At 62.5% G+C, this 26,769-nt stretch overlaps 1 protein-coding gene across 4 annotated transcripts in view; it reads left to right on the forward strand.

Annotated features, from left to right (window-relative positions):
- The first annotated feature begins 394 nt into the window (after positions 1 to 394).
- The window catches only part of BAZ2A (bromodomain adjacent to zinc finger domain 2A), a 34,112-nt gene continuing 7,737 nt past the window's right edge, over positions 395 to 26,769 (forward strand). Inside the window, exons 1-21 of one of the 4 annotated variants that reach the window (XM_050925579.1) lie at positions 395 to 483; positions 13,244 to 13,381; positions 15,080 to 15,658; positions 16,377 to 16,562; positions 17,612 to 17,833; positions 18,660 to 18,842; positions 18,943 to 19,003; positions 19,102 to 19,210; positions 19,537 to 19,638; positions 19,988 to 20,204; positions 20,957 to 21,018; positions 21,184 to 21,249; positions 21,354 to 21,560; positions 21,890 to 22,144; positions 22,353 to 22,567; positions 23,200 to 23,274; positions 24,214 to 24,376; positions 24,709 to 24,768; positions 24,889 to 25,027; positions 25,118 to 25,671; positions 26,253 to 26,463. In XM_050925579.1, the coding sequence (XP_050781536.1) occupies positions 13,246 to 13,381; positions 15,080 to 15,658; positions 16,377 to 16,562; positions 17,612 to 17,833; positions 18,660 to 18,842; positions 18,943 to 19,003; positions 19,102 to 19,210; positions 19,537 to 19,638; positions 19,988 to 20,204; positions 20,957 to 21,018; positions 21,184 to 21,249; positions 21,354 to 21,560; positions 21,890 to 22,144; positions 22,353 to 22,567; positions 23,200 to 23,274; positions 24,214 to 24,376; positions 24,709 to 24,768; positions 24,889 to 25,027; positions 25,118 to 25,671; positions 26,253 to 26,463 (3,802 nt within the window). In that variant the 5' untranslated portion in view covers positions 395 to 483; positions 13,244 to 13,245. Of the gene's footprint in view, positions 484 to 7,821; positions 7,846 to 8,917; positions 9,051 to 11,150; positions 11,546 to 13,243; positions 13,382 to 15,079; positions 15,659 to 16,376; positions 16,563 to 17,611; positions 17,834 to 18,659; positions 18,843 to 18,942; positions 19,004 to 19,101; positions 19,211 to 19,536; positions 19,639 to 19,987; positions 20,205 to 20,956; positions 21,019 to 21,183; positions 21,250 to 21,353; positions 21,561 to 21,889; positions 22,145 to 22,352; positions 22,568 to 23,199; positions 23,275 to 24,213; positions 24,377 to 24,708; positions 24,769 to 24,888; positions 25,028 to 25,117; positions 25,672 to 26,252; positions 26,464 to 26,769 lie in introns of those variants that run through there. The other 3 variants (XM_050925581.1, XM_050925577.1, XM_050925580.1) reach the window with 3 other exon arrangements.

Genomic DNA, 26,769 nt, shown 5'->3' on the forward strand with positions numbered 1-26,769 from the left:
GCATGTGGGTCACTGTGCACGGGGGGGCATTACGATGCACACGGGTAATGCTGCATTGGGGGCCCATTAGGATGCACGTGGGTCACTGTGCATGGGGGGGGCATTACGATGCACACGGGTCATGCTGCATTGGGGGGGCCATTACAGTGCACGTCCGCCACGGCATCCCATGCACTGGGGGGGGCCCTCATTACGGCCTGTAGCCACCGCCCCCTCTTGCAAATCGGGCCCGGTGGGGGAAGGGGCGGCCGCGCTCCCCCCCCATTCCCCCCCAGGGCTGGGGCTCGCCCCTCTCCGGCTGCAAATGGCTCCTGCACCTTTAAATAATTCATCCGGCTGCCTCCTGCACGGGGCCGGGCTGGGAGGAGGCTGCGCCCGCCGGTGACATCAGCGCCCGCCCGGGCTCTCGCAGCCACCTGCTCCCAGCCAGAGCCCGGCAGAGGCGGCACCGGAGCCGCGGAGCCCCGGGACCCCCCCGCCCAGGTAAGGCGCGCGCGGTGCATCGGGGGGGTCCCCAGCTGAACCCATCCTGCCCCCCCCCTTCCAGCCAGCTGCTGCGTGCAGCCTCCTAGGTCCCAAAGGCAGCACGAGCCGGATGGGCCCTGCCTGTCCCCCCCCGGGTGGGGATCCCCCGATCCGGCTGCCTGGAGCGCGGGGGGGGGCGGGTCCCGGAGCTCTGCCCTCCCCAGGTGAAGGGGGCGTTGGATGCTGGGACAAACTTTGTGCAACTCTATGGGGGGGGGAGGTGTTTGGGGCTTGTGACGCAGTTGAGGGGGGGTGGAGAGTGGGATCTGGGGCTTGTGACGCGGTTGGGGGGGTATTTGGGGCTTGTGACACGGGGGGGGGCCTGCAAAGGGGGCGGGATTTGTGATGCAGCCGGAGGGTTGCGGGTGCAAAGTGGGGCCCCGCAGGGTCTGGGGCTTGGAACATAGCTGGGGGGGTGTTGGGAGGTGCAAAGTGTCTGCGTGTGGGGGGTGGAGCTTGTGACGCAGCTGGTGGGGTGGGGGAGCTGCAAAGAGGTGCCTGGGGGAGTTTGGGGCTTGTGATGCCCTGGGAGGGGGGTGCAGGGCCTGGGATGCAGCTGGTAAAGCCCCATCTGGCCTGTTCCCCCACTCCCTGCCCCATGGGCTCTGGGGCAGGATTGTTCCCTGGCCTGTGCTTTGCCCAGCCCCCAGGGATGGGTGTGGGGGACCCTCCCTCCTGTCATGGCCTGGCTGCTGCCTGCACTTGGGGGTCTCTCTGTGATGGTCATCTGGGATGCTCCTCTTAGGGGTTCTCCTATTGGAGGGTGTCCTCCCCAGCCTCCTGCACTCAGGCTGGCAATGAATATGGAACGAGGGGTCACGGGGTAATAGAGGTTTGGGGGGAGGGGCTGGGAACTAGGACTCCTAGGTTCTGTCCCTGGCTCAGGGGGAGGAAGAGGATCTAGTAGTTACAACAGGGTTGCGGGAAGTCAGGACTCCTGGGTTCTACCATCAGCTCGGCCACCTTGGGAGTTGCTGTGCCTCCCTGCCTCAGTTTCCCCACTTGCACAGCTGGGAGAACATTTGCCTGGTTCCCAGGTTAGGGGGTTAAAGTGGGAACCGTGGGTCAGTGTGTGCTAGGGGCCTAGTCCGGAGGCTGTAGGGCTCTTGCTGGGCCAGGCTGTCTAGCTGGGTGGTGCCCATTGCCTGTTCTGGAGTTTGCAAAGCACTCTGGTCCCGCTGGGTGGCAGGGGGAGGCCAGAGCAGAGGGTCAGTGGCAGCTGGAGCGAAGCCCAGGCCTGGCTGTATCTTCTCGTTCCCGGGCACACTGTGCAGGCGGCTCCCCGCAGTGTCTGGCTAGCCTGGGCCAGCGGGGGCTGAAGTGCCGGGTAGGGGGGCACCACGGTCTCAGCTGATCCCCTCTCTCCAGCTGTTTCGTATTGACTGGTGAGTGATGCTGGAAGCTTCCTCCCTTGGCCTCTGCTGCTGCTTGACAACTTGCGACCTTGTTAGCCTCGACCTCCGCACTGTGAGAGGGAATCTGCGGGGGGAGCGTTTCCTGGAGTCGCCGGGGGGCATGGGCTAATGGTGCTGGGGTCCCAGAGCCATGTGCTGCCCAGCAGGGAGATAATCCTGGGACCAGTGAAAGCCCTTTGCTCCCTGGAGGTGCCGGTGGGGTCAGATTTCCCCAGCAGGGAGTCTGGGTCTGGGGGCAGGATGCCCAGGGGGTTTGGGGTAAGGGGGAGCTGGGGCGAGGGGCAGAACTGAGGAGGAGGCATTGGAACCAAGCAGCAGCAGGACAGGGTGTGAGACACTGGCCTAGTGAAAGCCTTGCACAGAAAAGTTTTGACCCACAGCAGCTCTGGGGGCTGGGGTGAAGGGGTGAATCTGCCCGTGGGGAAATATTTTCACGGGAAAGCAAAGTTTCCGGGTGGGGTCAGCAATAAATAAATCAATCCCGTCCCCACACACGCACACTGAAAATGCTTGTGCAAATTGTCCCTGGGAAGCATGAGCTGCTCTGGTGCAGCTGTGGCAAACGAGGGGGGGGTTCCTGGGCAAGTGGGGGACGGGCACAGCGTGTGACTCCTGGTGTGGCATCGGGCCAGGGGCTGCTGCCCGGCCCTGTTTGATGGGACACCTCCGGCATCTCCATCTTTGTGGCTCCGTGCTAGGGAGGGCGCTGAGGGGCCTGTGTCCTCTCCCATGGCTCCGCGTCCTTGGGAAGGAGAGGGTGCCCAGGCCGGCACGGTCCGCGCAGGGCTTGCCCGGCCTGGCCTGGTCACGTTTCACGCTGCTGCTGCCTGGCTCCCGTGTCTCTTATCGGCGGTGCCAAGAGTCACCTGGGCAGGCCGGTCCTGGGGGAGCCCTGCCCCCCCCATCCTGGGCACCTCCCCCAGGGCCTGCCAGGACACAGGCAGGTTCCCCCCCCCCCGCTGGGGAGGTGTCTGTGCTTGTCCTGATGGTGATTCACGGGCAGCGCCAGCGAAGGCCTCCTGGCTGCCTGCTGATGGTTGGTGGGAGGGGAAGTGAAGGCTGGGCTCCAGGGGTTGGGCGGGGCGGTGGGGGGGGGAGGTCCTGTGTGAGTGTGGGGGGGGAACCCCCCCCACTGCCTGGCACAAGCACTCGCCAAGCTCAGCCATCTGTTCCCCCTGCACCTTGCAGCCGCCTGGGCCTGGAGCGGTGCCCAGACCACAATGGCTCCTGGTTTTGTCTCTGATTGTGGGGGGGGGGGAGTGACATGGGAGAGAGGGGAGGAGTTGGCAGCCACAGTCCAATCTGGAGCCAGCCCCACTGCCTCTCCCCACCCCCCATCCCCCTTGGGCTTGTTAGCATCGTGCCCCCCACCAGAACACCAGCCTGTGCCTTGCCCTGTCTGGATGCTTCCAGGAGACTACTGGAAGGGGGGGGCAGCTGGTAACTAGGGGTGCAGGAAAGAAGCCCACGTAGCCAGATCATCTAATGGCTCTTCCCTGCTCCCCCCTCCCCGCCCCCCAGCTCCAGTGCCCCCCTGCTGGGGCTGAACTGTTTCCCGAGGCTATGGGGTGGTGGGGCAGGCCCTGTGTGTATTTGAGGGGGCCAGGTGAGAGCAGCTGGGGGTCTTGCCCTCCTCCCCCCCCATCCTGGTCCCCTCTCCCTGCTTGGCGGAGGGGGCACACGAGTGTTCCTCCCCCCCCCGGTTCTTTGTCTGCTGGAGCCAGCTTGTGGCATCTCCTCCATGGGGGAGGAGTTGGGGTGGTGATGGGGGTCCCCCATCCCAGCCTTCATCTGCTGCCTCCCAGGCTTGTGGGCTTGGTGGCTGTGGGGGAGTCTGGGGGACATTGGGCAGAGGAGCTTAGGGGGGCTCTTGGAGTTGGGGCTGCTGGGATAGGAGGTTTGGGGGGCTAGTGGGGTGGGGTGGAAGGTTCAGAACTGACAGGAATTGAGCAGGAGAAAAGCGAAAGGGTTTAGAAATAGACCAACCTGGCAGCAGGGAGGGAGGGGCCGTGCTGGCTAGTGGTGTGGGGGTCCAGCCAGCCCCCGGCGGGGTGGGGGCAGAGAGCCAGCCCAGGCAGATGCAGGGTCCCTTCTTTTCCCATCCACTTCTGATTCTTGGACAGCAGCCCCAGCTTCCTGTGCTTGCTCGGAGACATGGCCAGGATGCCCCAGGGGGTGGGGAGATCTGCACCTTTGGGTGGCACAGAGGCAGGGGAGGCACGGGATGCTCAGCAGGGTCCAGAGGCAGCCCCCCCCGCATTGCTTTGGGTTCAGAGCCTGGAGGGCCGGAGGCTTCCTACGACAGGAGGATGAGATGGGGCTGTGGGGGGGAGGAGTCCAGGGGAGCAGTGATGTGGGCGGGAGGGGCTGGAAGCCTTTTTGGGGGAGGGGGTGGAGCTGGGAGTCGTCTCATCCTGGGGCAAGCTCGGTGCAGGGCACCCGTCCTGGATCGCCCCAGCCTTAGAGTCAAGGGGAGCTGACTGGCACCCCCGCCCGCAACCCTGCAGGCTGGAGACCCCTCCCTGCTCCTTTCCCCTGCAGCCCATGGCCCTCGGAGCAGATGGAGGGGCTGTGTCAGAGAGGGGTCCCCCGAGTGCTGGGGGGGGCAGAAGAAGCCTTGTGCAGTTTGGGACCATGTGCCCAGCTCTATGCTTGGCAGGGGCTCTGCACGTGAATGGGGAGGGGGGATCCCCTGCACCCCACCTTCCCTACACCCCCTTCCCTCCCAGATCTGCTCAGCCCATCAAGCCATGCTGGAGGCCTGCTCCATCCACCCCCCCCTCCCATGCCAGAAATCCCCCCTCCCCCCGCTTGGGATTACCGCAGCTCTCTCTGTAACCTACTTACGCCTCTGGCATCGGAGACGAGAAACCCCCCCCCCGCCACCCCCAACGGGAGCTGAGCGTGGCTCTCGCTAATGGGGCTGCCTGGTGCGTCCCTCACCCCTGCAGGGAGACAGGCTGGGGGGGAAGTGGGCTATGCACGGCGATGGGGAGAGCGCTGGGTACCCCCCTCTCGGGGGCTGCACCAAAGGGCAGCTGAATGCCGCGTTCCTAGTGAGAGTTGGGGGAGGTGGGGGCTGCAGCCTGCGCCTGAGGGGGCTGGGCTGGATTGTATTCTGGTTTCCTTGCTGAGGAGGGCAGGGATGTAACTAATTGGGGGGGTTGAACTCTGTGTGATGAGTCTGACGTTCTTCGCTCGGGTCCACATCCCGTGGATTCAGGAGTGGTCTCCTCCCCACTGTGCCCCATATGCCCGTTCCATCTTCCCCGCTGTGTGTAGCATCCCCCGTGGGGCCAGGTTGGTCTAGGCCAGTACACAGGCACTCCCCGCTCCCCCCGGCAGGCCCTAGGGTTCATGGGCCTTCGTCCTACTATCTGCCACAGGAAGCAGAGCTAGGACCAGCTTGGGATGCAAGGCTGGGGGAATGGGTGGGGTGGGCGTGCTAGGACTGCTAGGTTATTTTCTTGGCCCTGACTTGCTGCTGAGGTGGGGTGGGGGTTGAGTTGTTTCCCCGGCTTGTGCCTCAGTTTCCCCACTTGTAAAATGGGAGTGATGCCTGCCTTCCAGAGGGGCTGTGCTGATGGATTAGCTGGTGGCTCAGTGGAGTGCTTTGAGATCCTTGGGCAAGTTGGGCGAGAGGCCTAGAGGAGGCCAGATAACAATACCGAGCTGTCTGGCTGAGTCAGCATTCGGCACCGGGAGGAAACGGCTGACGTGGGCCAGGGGGGCGGGGGCGCACCTTGTTGAGCCTGCTTGCGCTGTCAGATTTCTCCATCTCTGGCTGCCCGCTCCCTGTGTCCCGCCAGATCGGTGCGGCCGGTGGCCGTTTTGATCCCTGTGTGTGCCCCTCCTTGTCCTCCAGCAGCGCCAATCTGCGGCTGCTACGGCCACTGGAAAGCTGAAGTCACGCGTCTGGACCTGGCTCAGCAGAGCCAGGAGATGCAGCCACTGGCCTCTCCCCAAAGGTCCAGCATCCACATTCTCTTGCTAGGAGCTCGTTGGACACCCCCGCTTTGTGGGTCACATTAGACGCAGGGATGGGGTTTGGATCCACAGTGAGGTGATCGAAACCCGGGGCCCACCAAGGCTGGTTCTTGACTCTGCCCCGGGACACATCTGTGATGTAGGGGTGGGGGTCTGGCCTCGGTTGGGATTGTTTGCACTCCTGGGAGCCAGGCAGTGGGGGTGAAGGATGCACCAGGGAGAGGCTGTAAGTGCTTGGGCATCTTCTGTGCTTTCCTGAGCTGTGTGCACGAGTGAGAGAGAGGTGAAAGGAGAACTCCCTGGCTGGGAGAGCCGGGGAGCCGGTTCCTGGCAGTAGGAGCTGCAGAGGAGAAGGCTCTCGTGCCCTGATTGTGTGTGCGGAGGGGAGCTGGATTGGCTGGCTGCAGCAGATCCACGAAGGGCTTTTTGGGAATGAGGAATGGCTTTTTAAAGTGGAGCCTGGAATGACTGAGGAGGTGGGATGGGGATGGGGGGTAGGAGAAAGGGGCCGTGCATGTGGGAGTCTGGGGAGCTCGGATTTGGGGAGGGGGGAGTGAGGAAATGAAGTGCTGCGAAGGAGGATGGGTGGCATGGTCTAATGGTTAGAGCACAGTAGGGAGAGCCAGGACTCCTGGGTTCTGCTCCCGGCTCTGGGCAGGAAGTGGAGGCTAGAGCTGAGGTGGGGTTGTGATTCAGGGCTCCTAGGTTCTGTTCCCTGCTGTGACTCCCTTAGGCGCCTCGGTCTCCCCTCTGTAAGGCGAGGAGTGCTGGCTCTGACCTGCCATGCGCTCTAGAGGGGGGTAGGAGGGGAGCCGTGAGTTGGAGCTGGGTGTGGGGTGTGTGGGGATGGGACTGAATAGGGGAGGGAGCCGAAACTAAGGAGATGCCCCTACCTGAATGTGTGTGTGGGAGGGGGACTAGAGCTTTAGCTAAGGAAGGGGAGATAACAGCCCCTGCAACTTGGGAGGAGGGGGCTGCCCCAAAGTCTCCCAGTCTGGCATCACACTGGGAAGTCCTACCATGGTGCCCCCGTCTCCCTGTGTCGTCGGTGCCCCCCACCCCTCTTCTCATCAGGACCTCTCCCACCCCACTAGCCGCTTCCCCTCTGTGTCCCTGCTGTCCTCCCTGGCAGTCCCCCCACTGTATGCTTGGGGACACCCCCATTCTCTGGGACTGAGCTTAAGGGGCCCAGTGTTGGCACAGCCCCCTGGGCAGCTATTGCCCCCTCAATCCCTGGGGGTGGGAGTATGCTTGGACCCAGCCTGGCCTCCCAATTGAGGGGAGGGGAACGGGGCGGCTCTAGAACCCGCCCCCCAATCCCGGGTGGGGACAGGAAGGACCTGGGCGGCGCTAGGACCCGCTCCCCCAATACCCAGGGGCGGCGCTAGGACCCGCTCCCCCAATACCCAGGGGCGGCGCTAGGACCCGCCCCCCCAAAACCCGGGGGGGGCGGAGGAACCGGCGGCGCTAGGACCCGCCCCCCCAAAACCCGGGGGGGGCGGAGGAACCGGCGGCGCTAGGACCCGCCCCCCCAAAACCCGGGGGGGGCGGAGGAACCGGCGGCGCTAGGACCCGCCCCCCCAAAACCCGGGGGGGGCGGAGGAACCGGCGGCGCTAGGACCCGCCCCCCCAAAACCCGGGGGGGGCGGAGGAACCGGCGGCGCTAGGACCCGCCCCCCCAAAACCCGGGGGGGGCGGAGGAACCGGCGGCGCTAGGACCCGCCCCCCCCATACCCAGGGGGCGGAGGAACCGGCGGCGCTAGGACCCGGCCCCCGCCCGGCCCCGCTTCCTGCCCAGCGCGGCTCCCCGGACCCGGCCATGCTGAGCCCGCCCCGAGCCCGCAGCCCGGCCCGGGCCATGTGAGCGGGACCCGCCGCCGGGGCACCGAGCCGGGCCCGGCACCGCCCGCCGCTCCAGGTCCGGGGGGCAGGGCGGGGGGGGGAGAGGCCCCCCCGCAGCCTGGGACCCCCCTGTGGCTGGTTTAGGGGGCAGGGTTATGGGGCCCCCCTGTGGCTTTGCTGGGGGCAGGGTTATGGGGGTCCCCCCCGTAGCTGGTTTGGAGGGCAGGGTTATGGGGGTCTCCCCTGTGGCTGGTTTGGGGGGCAGGGTTATGGGTGTCCCCCATAGCTGGTTTGGGGGGCAGGGTTATGGGGGTCCCCCCGTGGCTTTGCTGGGGGGGCAGGGTTATGGGGCCCCCCTGTGGCTGGTTTAGGGGGCAGGGTTGTGGAGGATTCCCTTTTTGAAGGTGGGGGATTCCCTGTGCTCCGTGGGTTTTGGGGTAGACCCCAGGAGCTCTGGCGTCCAGTTAGGGATCCCCCTGCATGGGAAGGGGGTGCACCCCCTGTGCGTGGCTTGGGATATGGTTGTTGCGGGATCCCCTCTTGGTGGTTTTTTTTTGGGGGGGGTGACAGCTGATGGGGGAATTTCCTGTTTGGGGTAGGGGAGGGGGGAATCCTTGGGTATGTCTGTTGGGGTGGGAGAGTTATGTGGGTGAGATCACACCATAGCCAGGGGAGTCCCCGCTGTGTGGTTGGGGGGGATCCCCTGTGGGGTCCACAGAGCCATGGTGCCAGCATCCCTCCCCCCCAGCCCCCCCCGCCCCACCGCAGGAAGTGGCCGGGAAATGGCAGCTGGGTTTGTTGCGTATCTTGTTGTTTTTGAAATGTCCTTTTTTATTTTTATTTTTTTTTTCTTTTCAACCTGATTCGGTTTCGGTTTCTGGACCTCCCGGAGCTTGGGAACCTGGCCGGCCCGGGTCCTTCTCTGCCTGTTAAAAATTACCTTCAAGGGTCAAAGTCAAACGTAAAAACCCTATTTCAGAGCTCGCCGTTCCCCGAGTGAGTTAAAAGCCCTTGGGGACAAGCCGAAACGTGGGGGGGGGGACCTTAAAAATCTAACTCGGTGGCCACTGACACTGGGCATGTTTATTCCTCGCTCTTGGTTCTCCTGGCTAGGCCTTTCTCACGCTTGTGTTTATAGGTGGTTTGGTTCCCTTATGGATGAGTGAGGCCCAGACCCTGTCTGCATTGAAACCACCCTCTGCCGCTGGGTAGGAGGCCTTGTCTGAACACACGAGATGTGCTGCTTTAACTCGTCCAGTAGAAATGTTCAGTTCTCTTATCGTTGATGCGGTTATCCCATGTAAACGGCCAGGAAGGGAAATAAGCTATACTGGGGTTTACTAAGGGTTGTCCTGGTATAACTGGATAGCGCCCCCGCAAAAAAATCACGCACCCCTGACCAGACATGGTTGTGCCAGGACAAAAACCCTGCGTTGACTGGACCTGAAACCATGTATTGTTCCTGCGCAGGGACCAGTTTTACAGGCTTGTCTAGGCACAAGTTGCCCCAGTTTAATTTGGGGGAAGGGACAGCTCAGTGGTTTGAGCATTGGCCTACTAAACCCAGGGTTGTGAGTTCAGTCCTTGAGGGGGCCACTTAGGGATCTGGGATAAAATCAGTACTTGGTCCTGCTACTGAAGGCAGGGGGCTGGACTTGATGACCTTTCGGGGTCCCTTCCAGTTCAATGAGATAGGTATATCTCCATATGTTATATTAAATCTGTGTAAACTGGTTCAGCTCCTGTGTGTGGACGTGGGTATCTATTGGCTTCAAACTGGTTTTGCTGGTTCAGTTTGCACCCATCCGGTTACCCATGTGAGCTATAAATGGATGTATAACCCGGATGGGAACCAATATAAGGAGGCGCACGCTCAGGTTACGCTGGTTTAGTGAAACTGGTTTAAAATCAGACCATCGGTTAACCCCTTGTGGATAGATAGGTCTGAAGTGTTGGGGGAAACATGGAGCGTGTTGTTGGCGCTGCCGCAAATGTATCAATAGTCTGTTGCCATGTTGGCTTGGCAAAAAACCTGCGTTGGGGCGGTTGAAATTGCAGGCAAAGAACACCCCCCCCCCCCCCCAAATGAAATCAACAAAACAAACCACCCACTCGCGTTTCACTCGGCGTTGGGTTAGGCCTAAAATAATACAAGGCCTAAAGTCTCGGCTGCCATCTCTTGAAAGCTTCTGGCTGGTTCCTAGGTTCAGCGAGCTGCTCCGTGGGTGTCTAAGCATCCCGCTGCCCTGCTCTCCAAGCTGGTCACAATTGCCTCCATTAGCCCCCATGCCCGGGCCTGGCTGTGATGTTTCTAATTTTCTCAGGATCTCTGGCGGGGTCCAGAATCCTCCTTGTTCTTGTCACCACCTCTCCTGCGAAACGGTCGGCTGCAATGACAAACTGTGGCCTAATTCTGTCCCCTGCTCGGGTGTGGGGAGGTGGCTGGACGGTTGGGGTGAGTGGCTCGTTCCCGGGCGGGAGCTGAGGACTGGGGTTATGGGGATGGGATTTGCGGGTGTTTTGGGGTGGGGGGGAAGCTGCTGTTTGTCTGAGGAATCGGCTGCTGCCCAGACCTGTCCGTGCTGGGCTGTGGGCTGGCCTAGGCCCAAGGAGATGTGTCTGTCCAGCCCACCCACAGACAATCAGTTACCGATGGGATTGGTCAGAGAGAGGCGTCTGGAAGCAGCCCGTGCCCGTACTGGCCCACGATCAATACCCCCATCAGGCGAATGACGCCCGCTCGCCTCCAGTGTCCCTCATCTGGGGGGGAGCTAATGAAGCAGCCAGCTCGCTGCTGCAGCCAATGTTCTCTCGCAGCCGCGGCTCCTGCTTTCACACCCTGACCCTATTAGTCGAGCCGTTCCCCTCTTATTAATCTCCCTCCTCCGTCGCTGTAATTAATTCCCCATCTTCCCTGCTTTTATTTGGTTCCCTCTTAGCCAGGCCGCACTCACGCTCCTCCTCCTCCTGGCTGCTTTCCTAAGGCCGGGGTTCCTCCGCCCCCGGTTAGCTACCTCGCCCTCCCATCCCCAGCGCCTCCCTTCACCTTGGCACCAGCCCAGCTTGTCCCCACGCTCTCAGAGCTGACCCTGCAGCAGCCACCTGTCTGGTTCCTGCTTCTCGACTCCTCCTCTGGCCCTTAAAGGGCCAGAAACAGGTTTCCCCAGCCAAAAATACCTGCGGCTGGGGTGTACCGGAAAGGTGTGTGGTTGGTTTTTTGTTTGTTTTTATAACCATGCTACTGCGTCCGGCCCAGCTTCGCCGGTGCAGGTGCTGGCTGGAGAACTCTTCTTGTTGTGGCTTGTAGGAGCAAGCCGGGCCGGGATGCGCCGTGCGGCGGGGGACTCTCGGTGTGGCTGTGGAAGGTAGACGTGGCTCTGAAGGGAGTCGGGGGAAGGTCACTTTTTCGGTTGATCACTAGTGAATGTGACCTGTTCCCCAGTTAGCAGCATGGATGGGGCGGAGGAGTCTCCTGAAGCAGTAGCAAGCAGGAGGCCCCTGCGTGCAAGATGAGTTGCCTGCTGCTGAAATTTCCCCGAGCTGGTGAATCAGACGCTGTCGTTATCCTGCACTGACGGGGAGCAGCCCGCGGGGCTCCTCCGGCCTGGGAGCGTTGCAGCGAACGCCACGGAGAGTGATGAAATCACCGGTCTCTCTTTCGACACTCAGGGCCTGGCCTGCTGCTCCTTGCAAGGCCGTGGCCTCGGTGCGGCCCTCCAGGAACGGCTGCTGCTGGGTTCAGCCCTGCTGTGTTTCAACCCATGCGTTGTAACTCAGTGAGGCGGAGAGGGATCCACCGTGGCCTGTGTGGGGAACTGAGCTGGGGTCTCCACTATCTCTGCTGCAGGATGACCTCAGACAAGTCCCTTACCCTCTCCGTGCCGCCTTTCCCAGAGCCCTGAAGGGTCGCCAGCCTTTTCCTACGCACACGCCCAGTCTGCAGTTGGGGTCTCTTAGGGAACCATGGTTCACATGCTAGAAAGCGACCGACATCTGGGAAGGGGTCGGCGTTTGCTTTCCTTGCTGGCTAAGGCTGGTGCTGGGGAGGTGAGCTTTCCCCTGCAGCTGGGAGCGGGCAGAGATCAGAGCTGAACGGCTGATATCCTGGAGGGCTTGTTCCAAAAGCCATTGAAGAGGAAAGGAGCAGCAGTCCCTCGGTCAGGCTGAATTTCAGGTTTTGTTTGCACTGCGGGCTGTCGGGTGTACGAATTCCCTGGAGACGCCCACGGGGAGTTGGAGATGATGGGAGGCCAGTGGTTAGAGATGGGGGGTGGAGGCATTAGGACTTCTGGGTTCTCTTCTTGACTCTGACTAGCTGTTTGGCCTTGGGGAAGCACGTCCATCTCTCTCTGCCCCGTCTGTGAAATGGGGCTAATCCACCCACTTAGAGAGAAGGAGTCTAGTGAATAAAGGGCTAATGGTGGGGTGGGAAGGGGCTGCCCTCCTCCTGGCAGGCCAGGGGCAGGCGAAGTCCTGCATTAACTCCTTGTTCCCATTCCTTTATATGGAGAGGCGCTGGGCAGCTGTCCAGGCATGTGGTTAGCACTGGCCCTTTGTACGCGAGACAACAACCAAAAGATACGACCCACACGCAGCTGGCGCGGTGGGTGGGTGTGTCTGGGAGGCGCCACTCAGGCAGGAGTGACCCATCGGAAAGCCGAATGCCAAGGTAGCTGGGCTCCGTGCCCTGGGATGACATTCCCTGGCTTATTTCGGCCGGCTGGTCTCTTTTGCCTGGATCTCAGCAACAGGAAATGCTGCTTTTTTCCCCAGTGAAATGGGCAAACAGCTCCCAGCCAGGGAGGGGGGTGAGGATCCTGAACTGAAACATGCTGGCCCGCTGGTGGGAAGATGCTAGAAGCAGCCCCGTGGGATTCCTCCGGCTACAGCCGAAAACTTTCCGCAGCCCCGACTAGAAGCAGAGTGGCTGAGTTTAACGGAAAGCTGGGGCCGGGAACACGTGAGATCTCTCGCTAGCCGCTTCCCCTCCAAAGCTCCCAACGCAGCAGCGCAGCGCCTTCTTACGCCGACGTTGATTTATTTACCGTAGGGCTGCTGCAGGGAGTTTTCTAACCCTGAATGTTCCCAGTGATGGGAAGTGGGGACCCGGCAACTTTTCTCAGAGCCTCGAGCTGTCAGCGTCACGCAGGCCAGGAATTCGCACCGTGGTTTCTGCGTCTATTTTTCTTCCACCAATTGAGATTCAGTTGCTTTCGCACCCGTTTGGCCTCCTTTTGGGGAGGGCTTTTCAGTGCACTGTTCTCTGGCTCAGCTTGTTTTCCATCCAACCCCCTCTCGAGTCAAGGAGCTTGAGTACGGGATCCCCCACCTGGCCTTGATCCCTGCCTGGTGTCTAGCTGGTGGTGGGTGCATTGTACCCAGTATGTGGGGCGTGGGGGGGACCTCCTGTCCTGCATGGGCAGCGGTACCAGGTTGGGACACGTTTAACCCTTTGGTGTCTCGTCTCTTCTCAGAAATGGAAACGAACAACCATTTTAACTTCCCTGGCCTCCCCTCTGTCCCCACTGCCTCAGGACTGAAGCCCGCCCCTTCCTCGGGGGACAGCCTCTACACTAACGGGTCTCCTATCAACTTCCCCCCGCAAGGGAAAGGTAAGTGCGTGGTGGGGGGAGGCCTCTGAGTGGGCTTGGACCCTTCGGCCCACCCACCATTCAGAAATAAGAACCCTCCACTGGTCTCTAGCACCCTGGGGTGCTTAACAAACTGCAGTGACCACCCGCCCCTTCCTGGCATGCCGGGGACCTCCACTGGCTGCACAGAGTCAGTGTCTGATGGGAAAAGAACCCAGGAGTCCTGGGTTTCAGGCCTGCTGCTCTAACTCGCCAGATCCCACTTCCTGCGCAAACCCTGCATCATTTTCACTGGTGTCCAGTGTCCTAGCAGCATGGCGAGCAGGTTCGCTGGGGGCTGGGATCCTGGACACGGGGGCTGAGGCAGTCCCCAGGAAAGAGGCAGGACTGATCTGTCCAGGCCATCCTCCCAGCCGTGGGTATGAAGTGTCCCCAGTGGTGGTGCTTCCCTTGAGAGAGCGGGGGGGGTCCCGAGGAGTTGGGGGGAAGGGGACTGAGGGCACCCCCTGCTGGAGTGGACGGGACCCCCGCAGCAGAAAGAAGGAAGCCGTGTCTAGATTCTCCTGTCCCCGATCTGTTGCCAGCCACCGTGGGGTTCAGTGTTGGGTTCATTCCAGCGGAAGCAGGACTGGACTATCTGGTGCAGGAGACCCAGGAGCTGAGAGCAGGAAGGTGGAGCTTGGAGGGGGCCAGTCACCCAGCTGCCCTGGGCCGGGGGACCCTCCTCCCAGGAGGCAGCCTCTTGAGAAGACTAGTTAACCCAGTTTGAAGGCAGCCGGGCCATGGGGCAGACACTGGGCTGGGCGCAGGAGAGAAGCCTGGAGGGTGGAATTCTGGCTGGGTTGGAGGGGATTAGCAGGGGGGATGGGGCTTCGTTAGGGATCGCTTCATCCTAGAAAAGAAATGACTTGCCAGGACGGGTTTTGCATGGATTTGGCTGGTCAGCTGATCTCGCCAGCAGCCCAGCCGAGGGGCAGCTAATCCCCGCGGGACTCCGGCGCTGGCTCAGAGACAGGGGCAGTTCGGCAGGTTGCACCCGGACCTGCGCGTTCTCCATCTCCTGGGGTTGTTTGCTGGGGCAGCCCCCCACTCTGGCTCACAGCCTCCCGCGCTTGGAGCCGGAACTGCCAGACTTCCCACCGCTGTGGCTCTGGGTTTCTCGGATGCCAGCGGGCGGCTGGCCATGCGATTCCAGTCTGCAGCGGGTCTCTGAGGCCTGCTTCTCCCGGGACGGAGGGTCCCAGCCTCTGGGCACAGTACCCTGCTGCAACTCATGGGGGTTGGGGGAGACACCTGGGCAGCTGGGGAGAAATCAGATAAACCCTCCCATCTCCCCAAGGCCCCGTTTTGTGCTCGATGACCTGCGTGCATGGGGCGGGGGGGGGGGGGTCAGTCTGCAGCTGACCTTCTTGGCGCCCTCCGTACCATGCTCTCTAGGGGGCTGGGGAGATGGACGGCAGGACCTCATCTGGGTCAGGCGGGGTGCTCCATGTGGACAGCCCTTCTGTGGCTGCCTGTTCCCGGCTGCTGTCCCACGCCCTTGGGTCTGTGCCCCACACCCTTCAGTTGAGTTGTCTCAGGGAAGACCCTTCACCCCCGCCTCACACCCACTGGCTTTCCCGCTTCAACTGGGCTCTTCCCTGCAGAGAGGAAAGTCGGGATCCCCTTCCTCTCCCAGGCGCGACCAATTAACCGGCGGCTCTGCCTTTCCCTCGGCAGGCCTGAATGGCGACATGAATGGGAATGGCTTATCTACTGTATCTCACGCTAGTACTTCGGGGACCTTCACCTCTGCCGGGCACTCCCCCGACGCCTCCGCCCTCCCCCACCCGTACGACTATCTCTGGAACTACCCGCCATACCAGCCCAGCGGCCTGAAGGAGACCCCTGGTGTCTCCCAGTTCTCCGGCCTCGGACAGTACCCGCTCAATGGCATCCTCGGTGGCACCCGGCCGGTGTCCCCGGGGCACAACACTAACCCCAGGGCAGGGCAGGAGTTCTGGGCCAATGGCACCTCCAGCTCCATGGGGCTGAGCTTTGATTCGCAGGAGCTGTACGACTCCTTCCAGGATCAGAGCTTTGAGCTCGTGCCAAACGGCGCCAGCGGTTTCTACACGGCCGCCCAGCCCTCCCCCATGCTGGGCTCTGGCGCCCAGCCTTTCTCGCCACCTCCGGGCGCGCAGGACAAGCCAGGCACCGGCCAGGAGGGGTCCTTGGCGGCAAAGGAGATGTCGCCTGCCGGCGAGGAGACCGGCGCCGCTCTGATAGGGAGCAAGGAACTGGAGGAGACACAGCCGGGTGAGTGGCACCGGCCTGGGATAGCCAGAACCCCCCAGGGCTGGGGTATCAGCTCCTCTAGTGCAGCTGTGTGGGGGCGGGGGTCATGTCTAAATCAGCCCCTCTGCCTCCCCCTCCAATCCCTGCCGTGGTGTAGAGCTGCCCTGAGAGTGCTCCGAGTTGGGCCCCCTGCATTGCACCCCTGGGTGGGCCCAGCAGCACTGCCCTGGCCCCCTACCCACGTTCTGCACTCGCAGATGCCCCCTTCCACCACTCCCCGGCATGCATGGGGCATTCCCCGAGGGTGGGGGTTGGGGATCGAGCCCATGACCGGGGGAGGGGGTGAGCCGGGTAGGGGGCTCCCCCTCCCAAAGGAGAAAAGAGACGAGTTGGCAAACTTGCCACGAGCCCTCCCTCCTTCCCCCCCCCCCCACAAGACGTGTTGGGAAAAGGGGTGCAGAAAGCCTGGTCTGGGGGAGTGGGGAACAGTAATTGTGCTGGTGGGGGGGTGTTGGAGTGGGGGGCCCCGCTGAGCTGCCCAGAAGTGATGTCCTGCCCAAGCAGCATCTTCCTGGCTTGGCTGGACAGGAACCGGGGCTGCTGTCTGGAGCTCTGCCCCTGAAGCGGGGTCCCCCTTGGGGGGCTGTGGCTGGGGGGGGCAACCTTATCTGCGTCGGGGGGGGGAGGGGAAGGGTTGCGTTAATGTGCTCTCTTTGCGGTGGGGGTGGGTTGTTTCTAGACCTGAAAATGTGCAGCTACAGCAGCTCCGGGCCGGCCATGGAGCTGCTCAGCCAGGAAGCTTCCGTCTTGTCCCCGGACACCGCTGGGAGCTGCCTGGGCGACGCCTCTGCCCTCGCTGGTCCCCTGGCAGACCCTCCCCTCCTGAGCGAAGACCCACTAGAGCCCTTCGAGTCACTGGCTAGAGGTAGGGAGGCCGGAGGCCGGTCCGAGAGGTGGATCCCTTCCCCCGAGAGGTCGGCTGCCCAATGCATTGGCAGTAACCGGTCTCCCTCTTGGGGCTCCATGCGCTGTCCGTGGGCAAGCTCCCGGGCTGGCCGGCTGTGGGGCCAGAGAGCATCGCTCGAGGTGTGTGAGAGATTCAAAGAACCCCTTCAATCTGGGGTGAGGGGGGGCAGGTTTGTGAAATGGGCTGGATCTCGACCAATCAAAGGCTCCGTCTGCCTGCGCCCTGTTGCCCCGCTTGCATTGCGGGTCTGGGGCTCAGGCCGCTGGGAAGTCTGGCATTGAGGGCGTCCTTGAAGCCGCCGACTATTTGCTGGCCCCCATCCCGGTCCTTGAAAAATGGCCCTTTCTAGTCCTGGCAAACTCTCCCCACCTCCCTTTGGCCCGAGCCAGTCAGCCCCAACAGCAGTGTCAGCTGGGGGGCCGAGACCCCTGGGGCAGAGCTCCAGGTTCACATGGTCTCTAAGTGCGAACTTCCTCCCCCAGCTCTGCCCAGACCCTGTCAGATCAGCCCTGGGGCACACACTGCCTCTTATACCCCTCCAGCTGTGGAATCCCTCCCACCGATAGGCGGAGTCACAAAATCCCTCCCATTAGGGGTGGGGTTACAGGACCTGGCTTCCTTATTTAAAGGGCCAGGCTTCCTTCTACACAGTCACCCAGCCCCACTTGCTTCCGGGATGGTTATTACCCAGCCATCTTGGGTTTCAGTTCCCAAAGGATGGTGGGGGAGGCGTGGCTGGAGCCAGCGAAATCCATTAACCCCTGGTGTGCTGGAGCCAACAAAATCCATTAACCCCTGGTGTGCTGGAGCCAACGAAATCCATTAACCCCTGGTGTGCCGGAATCATGGGACGTGCACTCAGTGTGGGTTTAACTTCCCAAACAGACACACACACCCCCAGCTGGAGATACCAGCTCCTCCCTGGGTGCAGCCCTAACCACAGTGGGGTGAACACTCGCCCCCGGTAGGATGCGCCTAAGCCATCTTACTCTGATCCCCACCTGCAGACCCAGGGACCGGAGATCTCTATGAGATGGACAACTCCCAGTTGGTGAACGACAAGTCTTCTCTGGAGGCTGCCCCGGACATCTCAACCCTCGAGTGCTCCGAGAGCCCCTCCCTGAACAACTCCAGCTCCTTCAGCCTGCTACCGGACGACAGCCAGGCCCCCGCCTCGCTCTTCGTCAGCCCCGACTCGCCGCCTGTCCTGGGGGAGGCCGTCCTGCAAGGTAAGGGGTGTCTCTGGAGTGGAACCGGCTTACGAGTGGCCCTGGGGCCGGCCCGGGCTGCTTTGCAAAGCGCACAGCTGGTGGGGACTATGTCCCAGCAGACACTGGGACATCTCAAGCTCAGCGGCTCAAACTGCTTTCCGGGGAGCAAGACGTGGGGGGATCCTGCCTAATGTAGTGTGTTATCAGCGACGCTGGGTGCTGTCCGTGCCCGAAAAAAGGCAATCCCTGCCCCACAGCGCTTCCATGCTCCGGATAAGAGGTTGATACAGATGGCCGGTGTACCCCCAGGGAGGTGGGCCTGTGGAAAGTTGGGGGTATTGAGTGGGGGGGGTTTGTTCTGAGGGCTCCAGCCAGGGGAGAAAAATCACAGAGGAACCATGAAAAGCAGCAAGGTTCGGAGCCTAGCAGTAGGGGCGAAGGGGTGGTTCCCCCACAGCAGGATTTTAGCAGGGGACATATTGGGAGCCATAACCTCCTTATGCCCCAATCCTGCGCCTGGCCTCTCCCGTTCTGCAGGGAGCGAGGCTCAGTGGTTAGAGCAGAGGTGACGTGGCACCGAGGCTGCTGTCCCAGTTCGGCTGCAGACTCACCGCATGACTTGACAGGGTTAATTTCATCCTGCCGCACACACACACACACCCATAGAAAGGTGAGGGGTCCCAGGGCCTGCCCTATGGGTGTTGGGGGGCAGAGACGAATCGATGGAATTGCCTCATGGGAGGGGGGGCGCAGCATGGTTTGGCAGCCTGGGGAATAACCCCGGCAGATGGCATATACCCTGCCCCACGTCCCCATGAGTGTCTGTCCCTCCCTGGTGTTGCAGACAGCAGCTTGGACCTGCAGGACGGGGGCGACCCAGGGGAGGAGGAATCAGAGGCTCTGGAGTGCAGCCCCCCGCTGGAGCCAGAGTCCCCCTGTCTGGAGGAGGAGGAGGAGGAGGAGGAGGAAGTGGCTGAGGACAGCTGCCTGGAGGCTCCGGCCGCCCCGCTCACTGCATCAGCAAGGGGTAGGTGAGAAGCGGCTTCCCCCTAGCTGTTCCAGCCCCCACCCCAGCCTGTAAGCGACCAGCTGGTGCTTGGTCAGTGACTGTCCCCCTGTCTTGGCAGGTGAAGTCCCCCGCAGACGGATCGCCACGGCGGAGGAGGTTCGCTTCCCCCTGCAGCACGGGTAGGTGGTGCCCCGGGCTTGGGGGTGTGGTCCGGGGTGGGGACAGCCGGCGCTCTGCCCAGGTGGGTGCCGGTCGCTGACGGGTCTTTCCCGCGCAGGTGGAGGAGGGAAGTGCGAATCAAGAAGGGCAGCCACCGCTGGCAGGGGGAGACGTGGTACTACGGGCCCTGCGGCAAAAGAATGAAGCAGTTCCCGGAGGTGATCAAGGTAAATGTCTCTCCCTGTTGAGGGCTGAGGGGAATCTGTCGCCTGCAGCCGTTGGAAGGCTGGCACAGCGGTTTGGAGCGGGCAGATCCCTGCTGCTGGGCGCCTCAGCCGGTGCCCCCCAACCCACCCCCACCCCTGCTTACTCTCTCAGTCCTGGAAGCTGCCAGTCGTGGGCTGCCCCCTATAACGATGCCCAGTGTACAATGGGGGGGGTGTTGCCCACTGTGCTGCACAGGGGTGTGTCCCCATGGCCATGCCTGGCCCGGGGGAGCCCTGTGCCCAGCGCAGAACCCTGATCAGCCCCCTTTGCCTTGTCTCTTGCCCAGTACCTGAGCCGGAACGTGGTGCAGAGCGTCCGGCGCGAACACTTCAGCTTCAGCCCCCGCATGCCCGTTGGAGACTTCTACGAGGAGCGAGACACGCCCCAGGTGGGCACCTTCCCCGGGCGCAGGCTGCAGCTGGCTCGTGTCTCGGGAGCGGGGGGATGAGGCGAGCGCTGGGACTACCCATGTTTATTGGGGATGCACCTGAGGGTGCAGGGTTTGCAGGGCCCAGGCACTGGAGCCCCATGGCGTTGCCAGCTGGCAGGTCGAGGGCCCCTCCCGTGCTCCCTGGGGCCCCTCCCGTGCTCCCCAGGGCCTCCCTGCCCATCTGGCGCCCTCACTACAGGCGTGAAAGGAGACTTTCTCGGGGGCCCAGCCATTGAGGAGGGGGGTCGGACCAGGGCTTGGTGTGGAGACCCCAGGGGTCATTCTGGCTCTCCCCTCCCCCACACAGGGCTTGCAGTGGGTGAAGCTGACCCAGGAGGAAATCCCCTCACGCATCCAGGCCATCACGGGCAAGCGCGGGCGCCCCCGCAACGCGGAAAAGGAGACGGCCAAGGCCAAGGAGGCGCCCAAGGTGAAGCGGGGCCGGGGCCGGCCCCCCAAGGCCAAGATGGCCGACTTGCTGAGTAAGACCGACGCCAGGCTCCTGAAGAAACTGGAAGCCCAAGGTACCCCCCTCCCCCCACCAACCCCGCGTGCCAGGCAGTCCTGGTGCCCCAAGGGAGCACGGCTCCTGGGGACGCCACCTGCTCCGATGCGCCAGTCACTCTTGCTGATTTCAGAGCAGGGACGGGGCTGCTCAGAACCGCTCTGGATCCAGCCCCACCTGCTACACGCCTGGGGGTAAAGGCACCGTCCGGGGAGAAGCCCGGCTAAGAAGCTGCCAGCTGGAGGGCGTGAGACTCCCACAGTGGGACCCCTGGCTTCCCACGCGACACCCTGCCGCAGTGCCGCGGGCCTGATTTCCCCTGCCTGCCCGGGACCGCATCCTCTGGGCACCTCGCTGATGGAACCGGAGATTGAGTCCGCTTGGGCAGGCTAGGTCTAAAACTGTAGCCCCAACCCCTGGCCCGTGTCCGCTCCCTGCGCAGCCTCCCCCCCCCCCCATCATGGCACACGCCTGTTGCTGTGGACTCTACTGTGCCAGCTTCTGGACAGTGTGTGGACCTGGCACCCGCATCCCAAGCGACCAAGAGACACGAATCTTCTGCCAGGCGCACGCGCACGCACACACACACACACACACACACCGGGGCAAGGGCCTAGATAGGCCTGTGCGGCTGCTGGGGGCCCAGGAATCCAGGGCCAGGCAGCTGTGCCCAGCCTGGAAGTGAGTTTTATGGGGTTCCCCCCCCGCAGCAGTTCCAGGCTCCACCCTTGACTCTTTCTTTCCCTTCCCCCCCCCCCCCCCGACTTGCAGAGGTGCTCAGCGATGAAGACAGGCTGAAGATGAGCAAGATCAAGAAGAAGATGAGGCGAAAGGTACGAGCGGCGCTGGGGGAGGGCTCCCTCAACCTCCCTCCACCTGGGGCACCCAGTTGGAGCTGGGAGGGTGTCCCTTCCTCCTCCTCCTGCCCGCCCCCCCTCCCCCCCAGACTGGGGCTCCCCTCCCCGCCAGTCACCTGAGCTGGATTTTATCCCTTCCAGGCAAGGAACAAACAGAAGCAGGAGGCCAAAGTGCCCAAGCCCAAGGAGGCCAAGAAGAAAGCCAAGGTGGGTGTGGAGGGCCCTGTTTGGGGGAAGAGGGGAGGAGAAACGAAGAGAGAGGCTGTGTCCCTGATTCCCCCCCCCCCCCCCCACTGCTCTCTGTCCCCCAGGCAAAGAAGGAGAAGGGGCGGCCGGAGAAGGCCAAGGAGAAGGGGCGGCCCAAGGAGAAGGGGCGGCCCAAGGAGAAGGCCAAGGCTGTGCGGAAGGTGGACAAGAACCTACTGGCCCAGCGGCGGCTGGAGGAGCGGCGCCGGCAGCAGATTATTTTAGAGGAGATGAAGAAGCCCACCGAGGACATGTGCCTGGGCGACCATCAGGTGAGGTGAACCCCCTGGCGGGAGGGGGGGAGATCAGGGCTCTCCCACCCCTGAGGCCAGCGCCTGTCTGGCTCTGCAGCTGCCCTGTCCTCCCACAAGTGGGTCAGGGTGGGCTCCCCACGGGGCAAGGGCTGAGCAAGCCTCACACATGGCGTGTGGGGCCTGGTGCCTCTTGTGCTGGCCCATTCGGGCTGGCGAGGCTGGTCTCACATGCCCATGCGTTGGGGATCGGGGGGGGGAAGGGAACCATGCTGAAACCTGGTAAGGTCCCGGCTCCACCCACCAGGCCCCGCTGACCAGCGTCTCTCTCGCTCTCTCTTTTCCCCCAGCCCCTGCCGCCATTCTCCCGCATCCCTGGCCTGGTCCTGCCCAGCGGGGCCTTCTCCGACTGCCTCACCATCGTGGAGTTCCTGCACAGCTACGGCCGGGTCCTGGGCTTCGAGGTCCCCCGGGACGTCCCCAGCCTCTGCACCCTGCAGGAGGGGCTGTTCGGCATGGACGACAGTCTCGGTGAGGTGCAGGACCTGCTGGTGCGGCTCCTGCGGGCTGCACTCTATGACCCCGGCCTCCCTTCCTACTGCCAGGTACGTGGGCGCTGCCGAGCCCCCTGGACTCAGTATGAACAACGGGGCGGGAGCCAGCCTGGGCCAGGGAAAGCCAGGTTCCATTTCCTGCTCTGCCCCACACTTCCTGCATGACCTGCAGCATTGTCCAGCCAGGCTCCCGCTTAGCATGGACCCTCCCCACACCCCTCCTCCACTGCTTTAACTCCTGTCCTCCTCCTCCCCCCAGTCCCTGAAGATCCTCGGGGAGAAGGTGTCCGAGATCAGCCTGAACCGGGACACCGTCTCCGAGATCCTGCGCTGCTTCCTCATGGCCTACGGGGCCGATGCCGACCTGTGCCACGGGCTGCGGACCAAGCCCTTCCAGGCGCTGCCCCCGGACCGCAAGGCGGCCATCCTGGCCTTCCTGGTCAACGAGCTCAACGGCAGCGCCCTCATCATCAAGTGAGAAGCGGGGGCTGGGCGGGGCCGCTGGTGCCCTGCAGCCTTGGGGGGCGCTGGCTAGAACAGGGAGCAAAACCCAGCTGTTGCCTCTCATGGGGTGATGCAGGCCAAGGAGACTACATATCCCAGAAGGCATTGGGCTGCGTAGGGGCTGTGCATAGGGTGACCAGACAGCAAGTGTGAAAAATCTGGACAGGGTGTGGGGGGTAATAGGAGCCTATATGAGAAAAAGACCCAAAAATCAGGATTGTCCCTATAAAATCTGGCTGCTCTGGATGTGCAGGCCAGGGAGACTACATATCCCATCATGCATTGGGCTAAGCGCTCAGGGGGCTTGCGGACAAGAAGTCCCAGAATGCAATACTGCCATCTGGTTCTGAGTAGGAAGCCAGGTGGGAGTGTTGCATGCTGGGACTCGTAGTCTCTGGGCTGCGCTCTGCCTACTCCAGCTGTACATGCTCTGAACCGTTCCCAAGCACGTGATGGGCAGGGACCCAACAGGCTGGGTCTGGAGGCAAGATCCGGCCCTGGCACCCCGGAGGGTGTTGCTCCTTTGCCTTCCTGAGGGTAGGTGCGGGGTGGGGCAAAGTCCAGCCAGGACTGCTTTGCTAAACTCTGGGCTGTCTTTGCAGTGAAATCGACAAGACTCTGGAGAACATGTCCAACTACAGGAGGAACAAATGGATCATCGAGGGCAAGCTGCGCAGGTGGGTGCTACCGAGGGCTTCGGGTGGCAGGCTGGGTCAAGGAGGAGGCTGGGGGCAGAGGGGGACAGCGTTCCTGGTCAATTGATCTGCCGGATAACATCAACTGACCTGCCTATTGTTCGATCAGAGTTAAATATTCCAGCGGGATGCGATCGCAAAGGTAGGTCAGTGCCTATTTCAGGGCATCTGTCATCGGTTGGAACTTCATTTCATCGTGTTTTCCGCTCTGAGCTTGAGTAGCTCGTCATCTGGAATGAAGCACCAATGTCCTAGCCAGGGATACTCGGACCTCAGCGGTTCAGGAACCAAGTCAGAGCTCAGATTACCCAGCAGAGCCATTGCTGTGTGAATTCATTGTTTCATTGGATAGATATTCCTATTTAAAGAGTATCAAGTTTTTATTTATGATTCTCACTGCAAAATGACCGACCGGGTATTAGTCTTTTTTCAGCTACAGTCAGTTAATAACATAGCCAATCAGGATGCTTTTGCTAATAGCTTAGATTGGCCAATAGTTAATTGGTCGCGAGTCTCTATGAGGATGGCTGATCTCAAGCAAAGCCTGTGGGAGGCCACAAACGCCTCCCATTTTTCTGGTGCTGTGGTTTATAGTTGGAAGAAGTCAGTGCTCTAAATATTTGGCCATTTTTGACTGATGAATTGACCGTCTCTTTTAAGACCAGTCAAATGTCCAGCCTTACTTCTGGCACAGAAACTTATGGGGTGGCTATAGGGGGAGGGCAGCGAGGCTCCAGGCGTCTTGGTGAATTAGAAGGAGGCTGCTGCAGCCACTCTGCGGTGGCAACATCCGAGTTCTCAGTCTGTTGGATCCGAACTGCGCACCTGCCCCCAGCCCATGTGGGGGTTGGGTACCTGAGAGGCGGCAGGGAGTCGATGTCCCCGACTGGCATTCAGGATGTTCCCTATGTGGCTCTGCAGGTTGAAAATCGCCCTGGCCAAGAGGACGGGCCGCCCGGAGTCCGAGATCACGGGCCTGGATGAGGGGCCCAGGCGGCGCAGCTCCCGGGTCACGGAGGAGAACAGTGGTTTGGAGGCAGAGGAGGAAGAGAGCCGGGGCCGGAAATCCCGCAAGGATGAGGAGGTAGCCACGTGGCAGGGCCAGGTCGACGGGCGAGGGGAGTGGGGACGTTCAGAGGCAGTGTCATTTAGTGGTTAGAGCAGGGGAGACAGGACTCTTGGGTTCTTTTCCTAGCTCTACCACTGACTCATACAAGTCTTGCTCCCTGATGCCTCAGTTTCCCCAGCTGTGCCATTGGGGCAACAGCACAAGGGTGAACCAGAGCTGCTGATGTTCGAGGGGTAAAGGGGGGGTATTCCCCCATCTGCACAGAGGTCCTGTATGCAGAGCCAGGGGAACATAGTGGGCAAGGGTGGGGGGATTCACTCCTCCTGACTGTCCCTTCTCCCGCTCAGACCAGCATTCCTGCATCCAGCGTCCCCGAGCTGGAGAGACAAATCGAGAAGCTAGCCAAGGTAAGGCTGGCCCCACTTGGGGTGGGGAGCTGGCAGCCTCTGGCTCTGGATCCCCGGGACAGCCCCCAGCAGAGGATGGCTCCCCCTGGTTCACCCTCTGCCCTCTTTTCCCTCCCCCAGAGGCAGATGTTCTTCCGGAAGAAGCTGCTCCACGCTTCGCAGACGCTGCGGGCCGCGGCGCTGGGCCAGGACCGCTACCGCAGGCGGTACTGGGTTCTGCCCCACCTGGGCGGGATCTTCGTGGAGGGCTCTGAGGCAGGTGAGCTGGGTTGGGGGCCTTGTGGGGAGGGGGACTGTTACAGGAGAGAGGCTTGCATGGTTCTGATCTCTTCCCGACCCCACCCTGCAGCTGCGGAGGGGGGGCCCAAGGACATGGAGGAGGAGGAGGAGGAGGAAAAAGAGGCTGCCCCGGAGATCTCCCCTGTGAAGAAAGAACCGGTCGAGCTGCCCATCCCCAACCGGCTGAAGTGCACGGCCTCCCGGGCACGGGGCCGGCCGCGGAAAAGCAAAGAGGAGCCGGCCCGGCCAGGCAGGCCCAAGCCCCCACCCCTCAACGGGCTCCTGGAGGACTCGATGCCCCCCTGCCAGAGCCAGCACGACCTGAGCCAGTCAGCCTTCCTGTCCTGGCTGAGCCAGACGCAGTCGTCCCTGCTCAACAGCTCGGTCCTCACCCCAGACAGCAGCCCCGGGAAGGGGGACCCCAGTCCCCCTGCCCCCGAGGCGCCCGCCCTGGAGGAGAGCTTCCCAGAGACAATGGAGAAACAGGGGCCCTGGTTCAACCTGCTGCCCAGGACGCCCTGCCATGCCTCTCCCACCCTCACTACCTCCTCAGAGGAACCCCCTGCTAGAGCCGCCCTCCAACCTCGCAGCCCCGGGGACCAGCCCAAGGCTATGGGCAGGCAGGTGAGAGCTGGCCGGCTGCCTGGGGCTGCCGCTGGAGTGGACAGGAAAAGAGTTTGGGGAATGGGACACGGGGAGGTGGGAGGGAGGCCTAGCAGGTCTCCCACTGGCAGGCGCCTGTCTTGCTGACCATGTGGGCACAGCTGGCACTGCCAAAGGGACCCTCGCCTCTGACCCCTGTAGGTGTCGCTCTAAGCAGGGCTGGAAAGCCTCCCTGTCCCCTTCCCTTTGCCCCGGGCAGGATCTGGGCCCCGGGGAGGGGTCAGGGGACCAGCTGGAGCCTGGCGGATCTGTGGGCTCCAGCTTCCTGGGGTGGGGGGTGTGGGGCTGAGTCTGGGGAGGAAACCACCTCCTCATATCCAGGGGGCTGCGAGGGGAGGAGTGGGGTGGTGGCTGGCCCCCGAGGAAGGGGGGCAGGAGCACAGACGAGGCCCATGGCAAGTGAGGGAAGCCCCGTGACGTGGGTCACTTAGATCCGGAGCCCCCAGGGGGCTGGAGGGACTGGCTCCCAGAGGGGCGGCGGGACTGGGGTGAGGGCTGTGCAGCCGGCACCTCTCACCCGCGCTCTCTCTCTCTCCTCCCAGGCGAATGGCCCCACGTCTCCCCCCCTCGCTTCCACGCCCATCCACGCCAGCCCCAGGGTGCCCAGCGCATGCCCCAGGGGCCGGGGCGGACCTGAGAAGGCCCAGGAGCCGCCGGGGCAGCCCAAGCGCCGGGGCCGGCCCCCCACCAAGTTCTTCAAGCAGATTGAGCAGAAGTATCTCACCCAGCTGATGGCTCAGCCCGTGCCCCCAGGTGAGGATACCCCCCCACCCCGCATCGGGCAGTGATCCCAGCACTGCTCTTCTCTTCTCCCTGGGTGTCACGGAGTGTGGGGGAGTCCAGCCCTGCACCCCTCTTCCCGGGACCCACAGTGACTCTCAGCCAGCCAGTAAAACAGAATGTTTATTGGACAACAGGAACACAGGTTACAGCAGAGCTTGCAGGCACAGTCAGGACCCCTCCACCGAGTCCTTCTGGGCTTTCAGGGTGCTTGGATCCTGGCTAGGATCCCCTGAATTCCGCCCATACAGCCCCAAGCCCAAACTCAAACTGCTTCCC

Source organism: Gopherus flavomarginatus, chromosome 16 (assembly GCF_025201925.1).
Source record: "Gopherus flavomarginatus isolate rGopFla2 chromosome 16, rGopFla2.mat.asm, whole genome shotgun sequence".
Classification (NCBI taxonomy): Eukaryota; Metazoa; Chordata; order Testudines; family Testudinidae; genus Gopherus; species Gopherus flavomarginatus.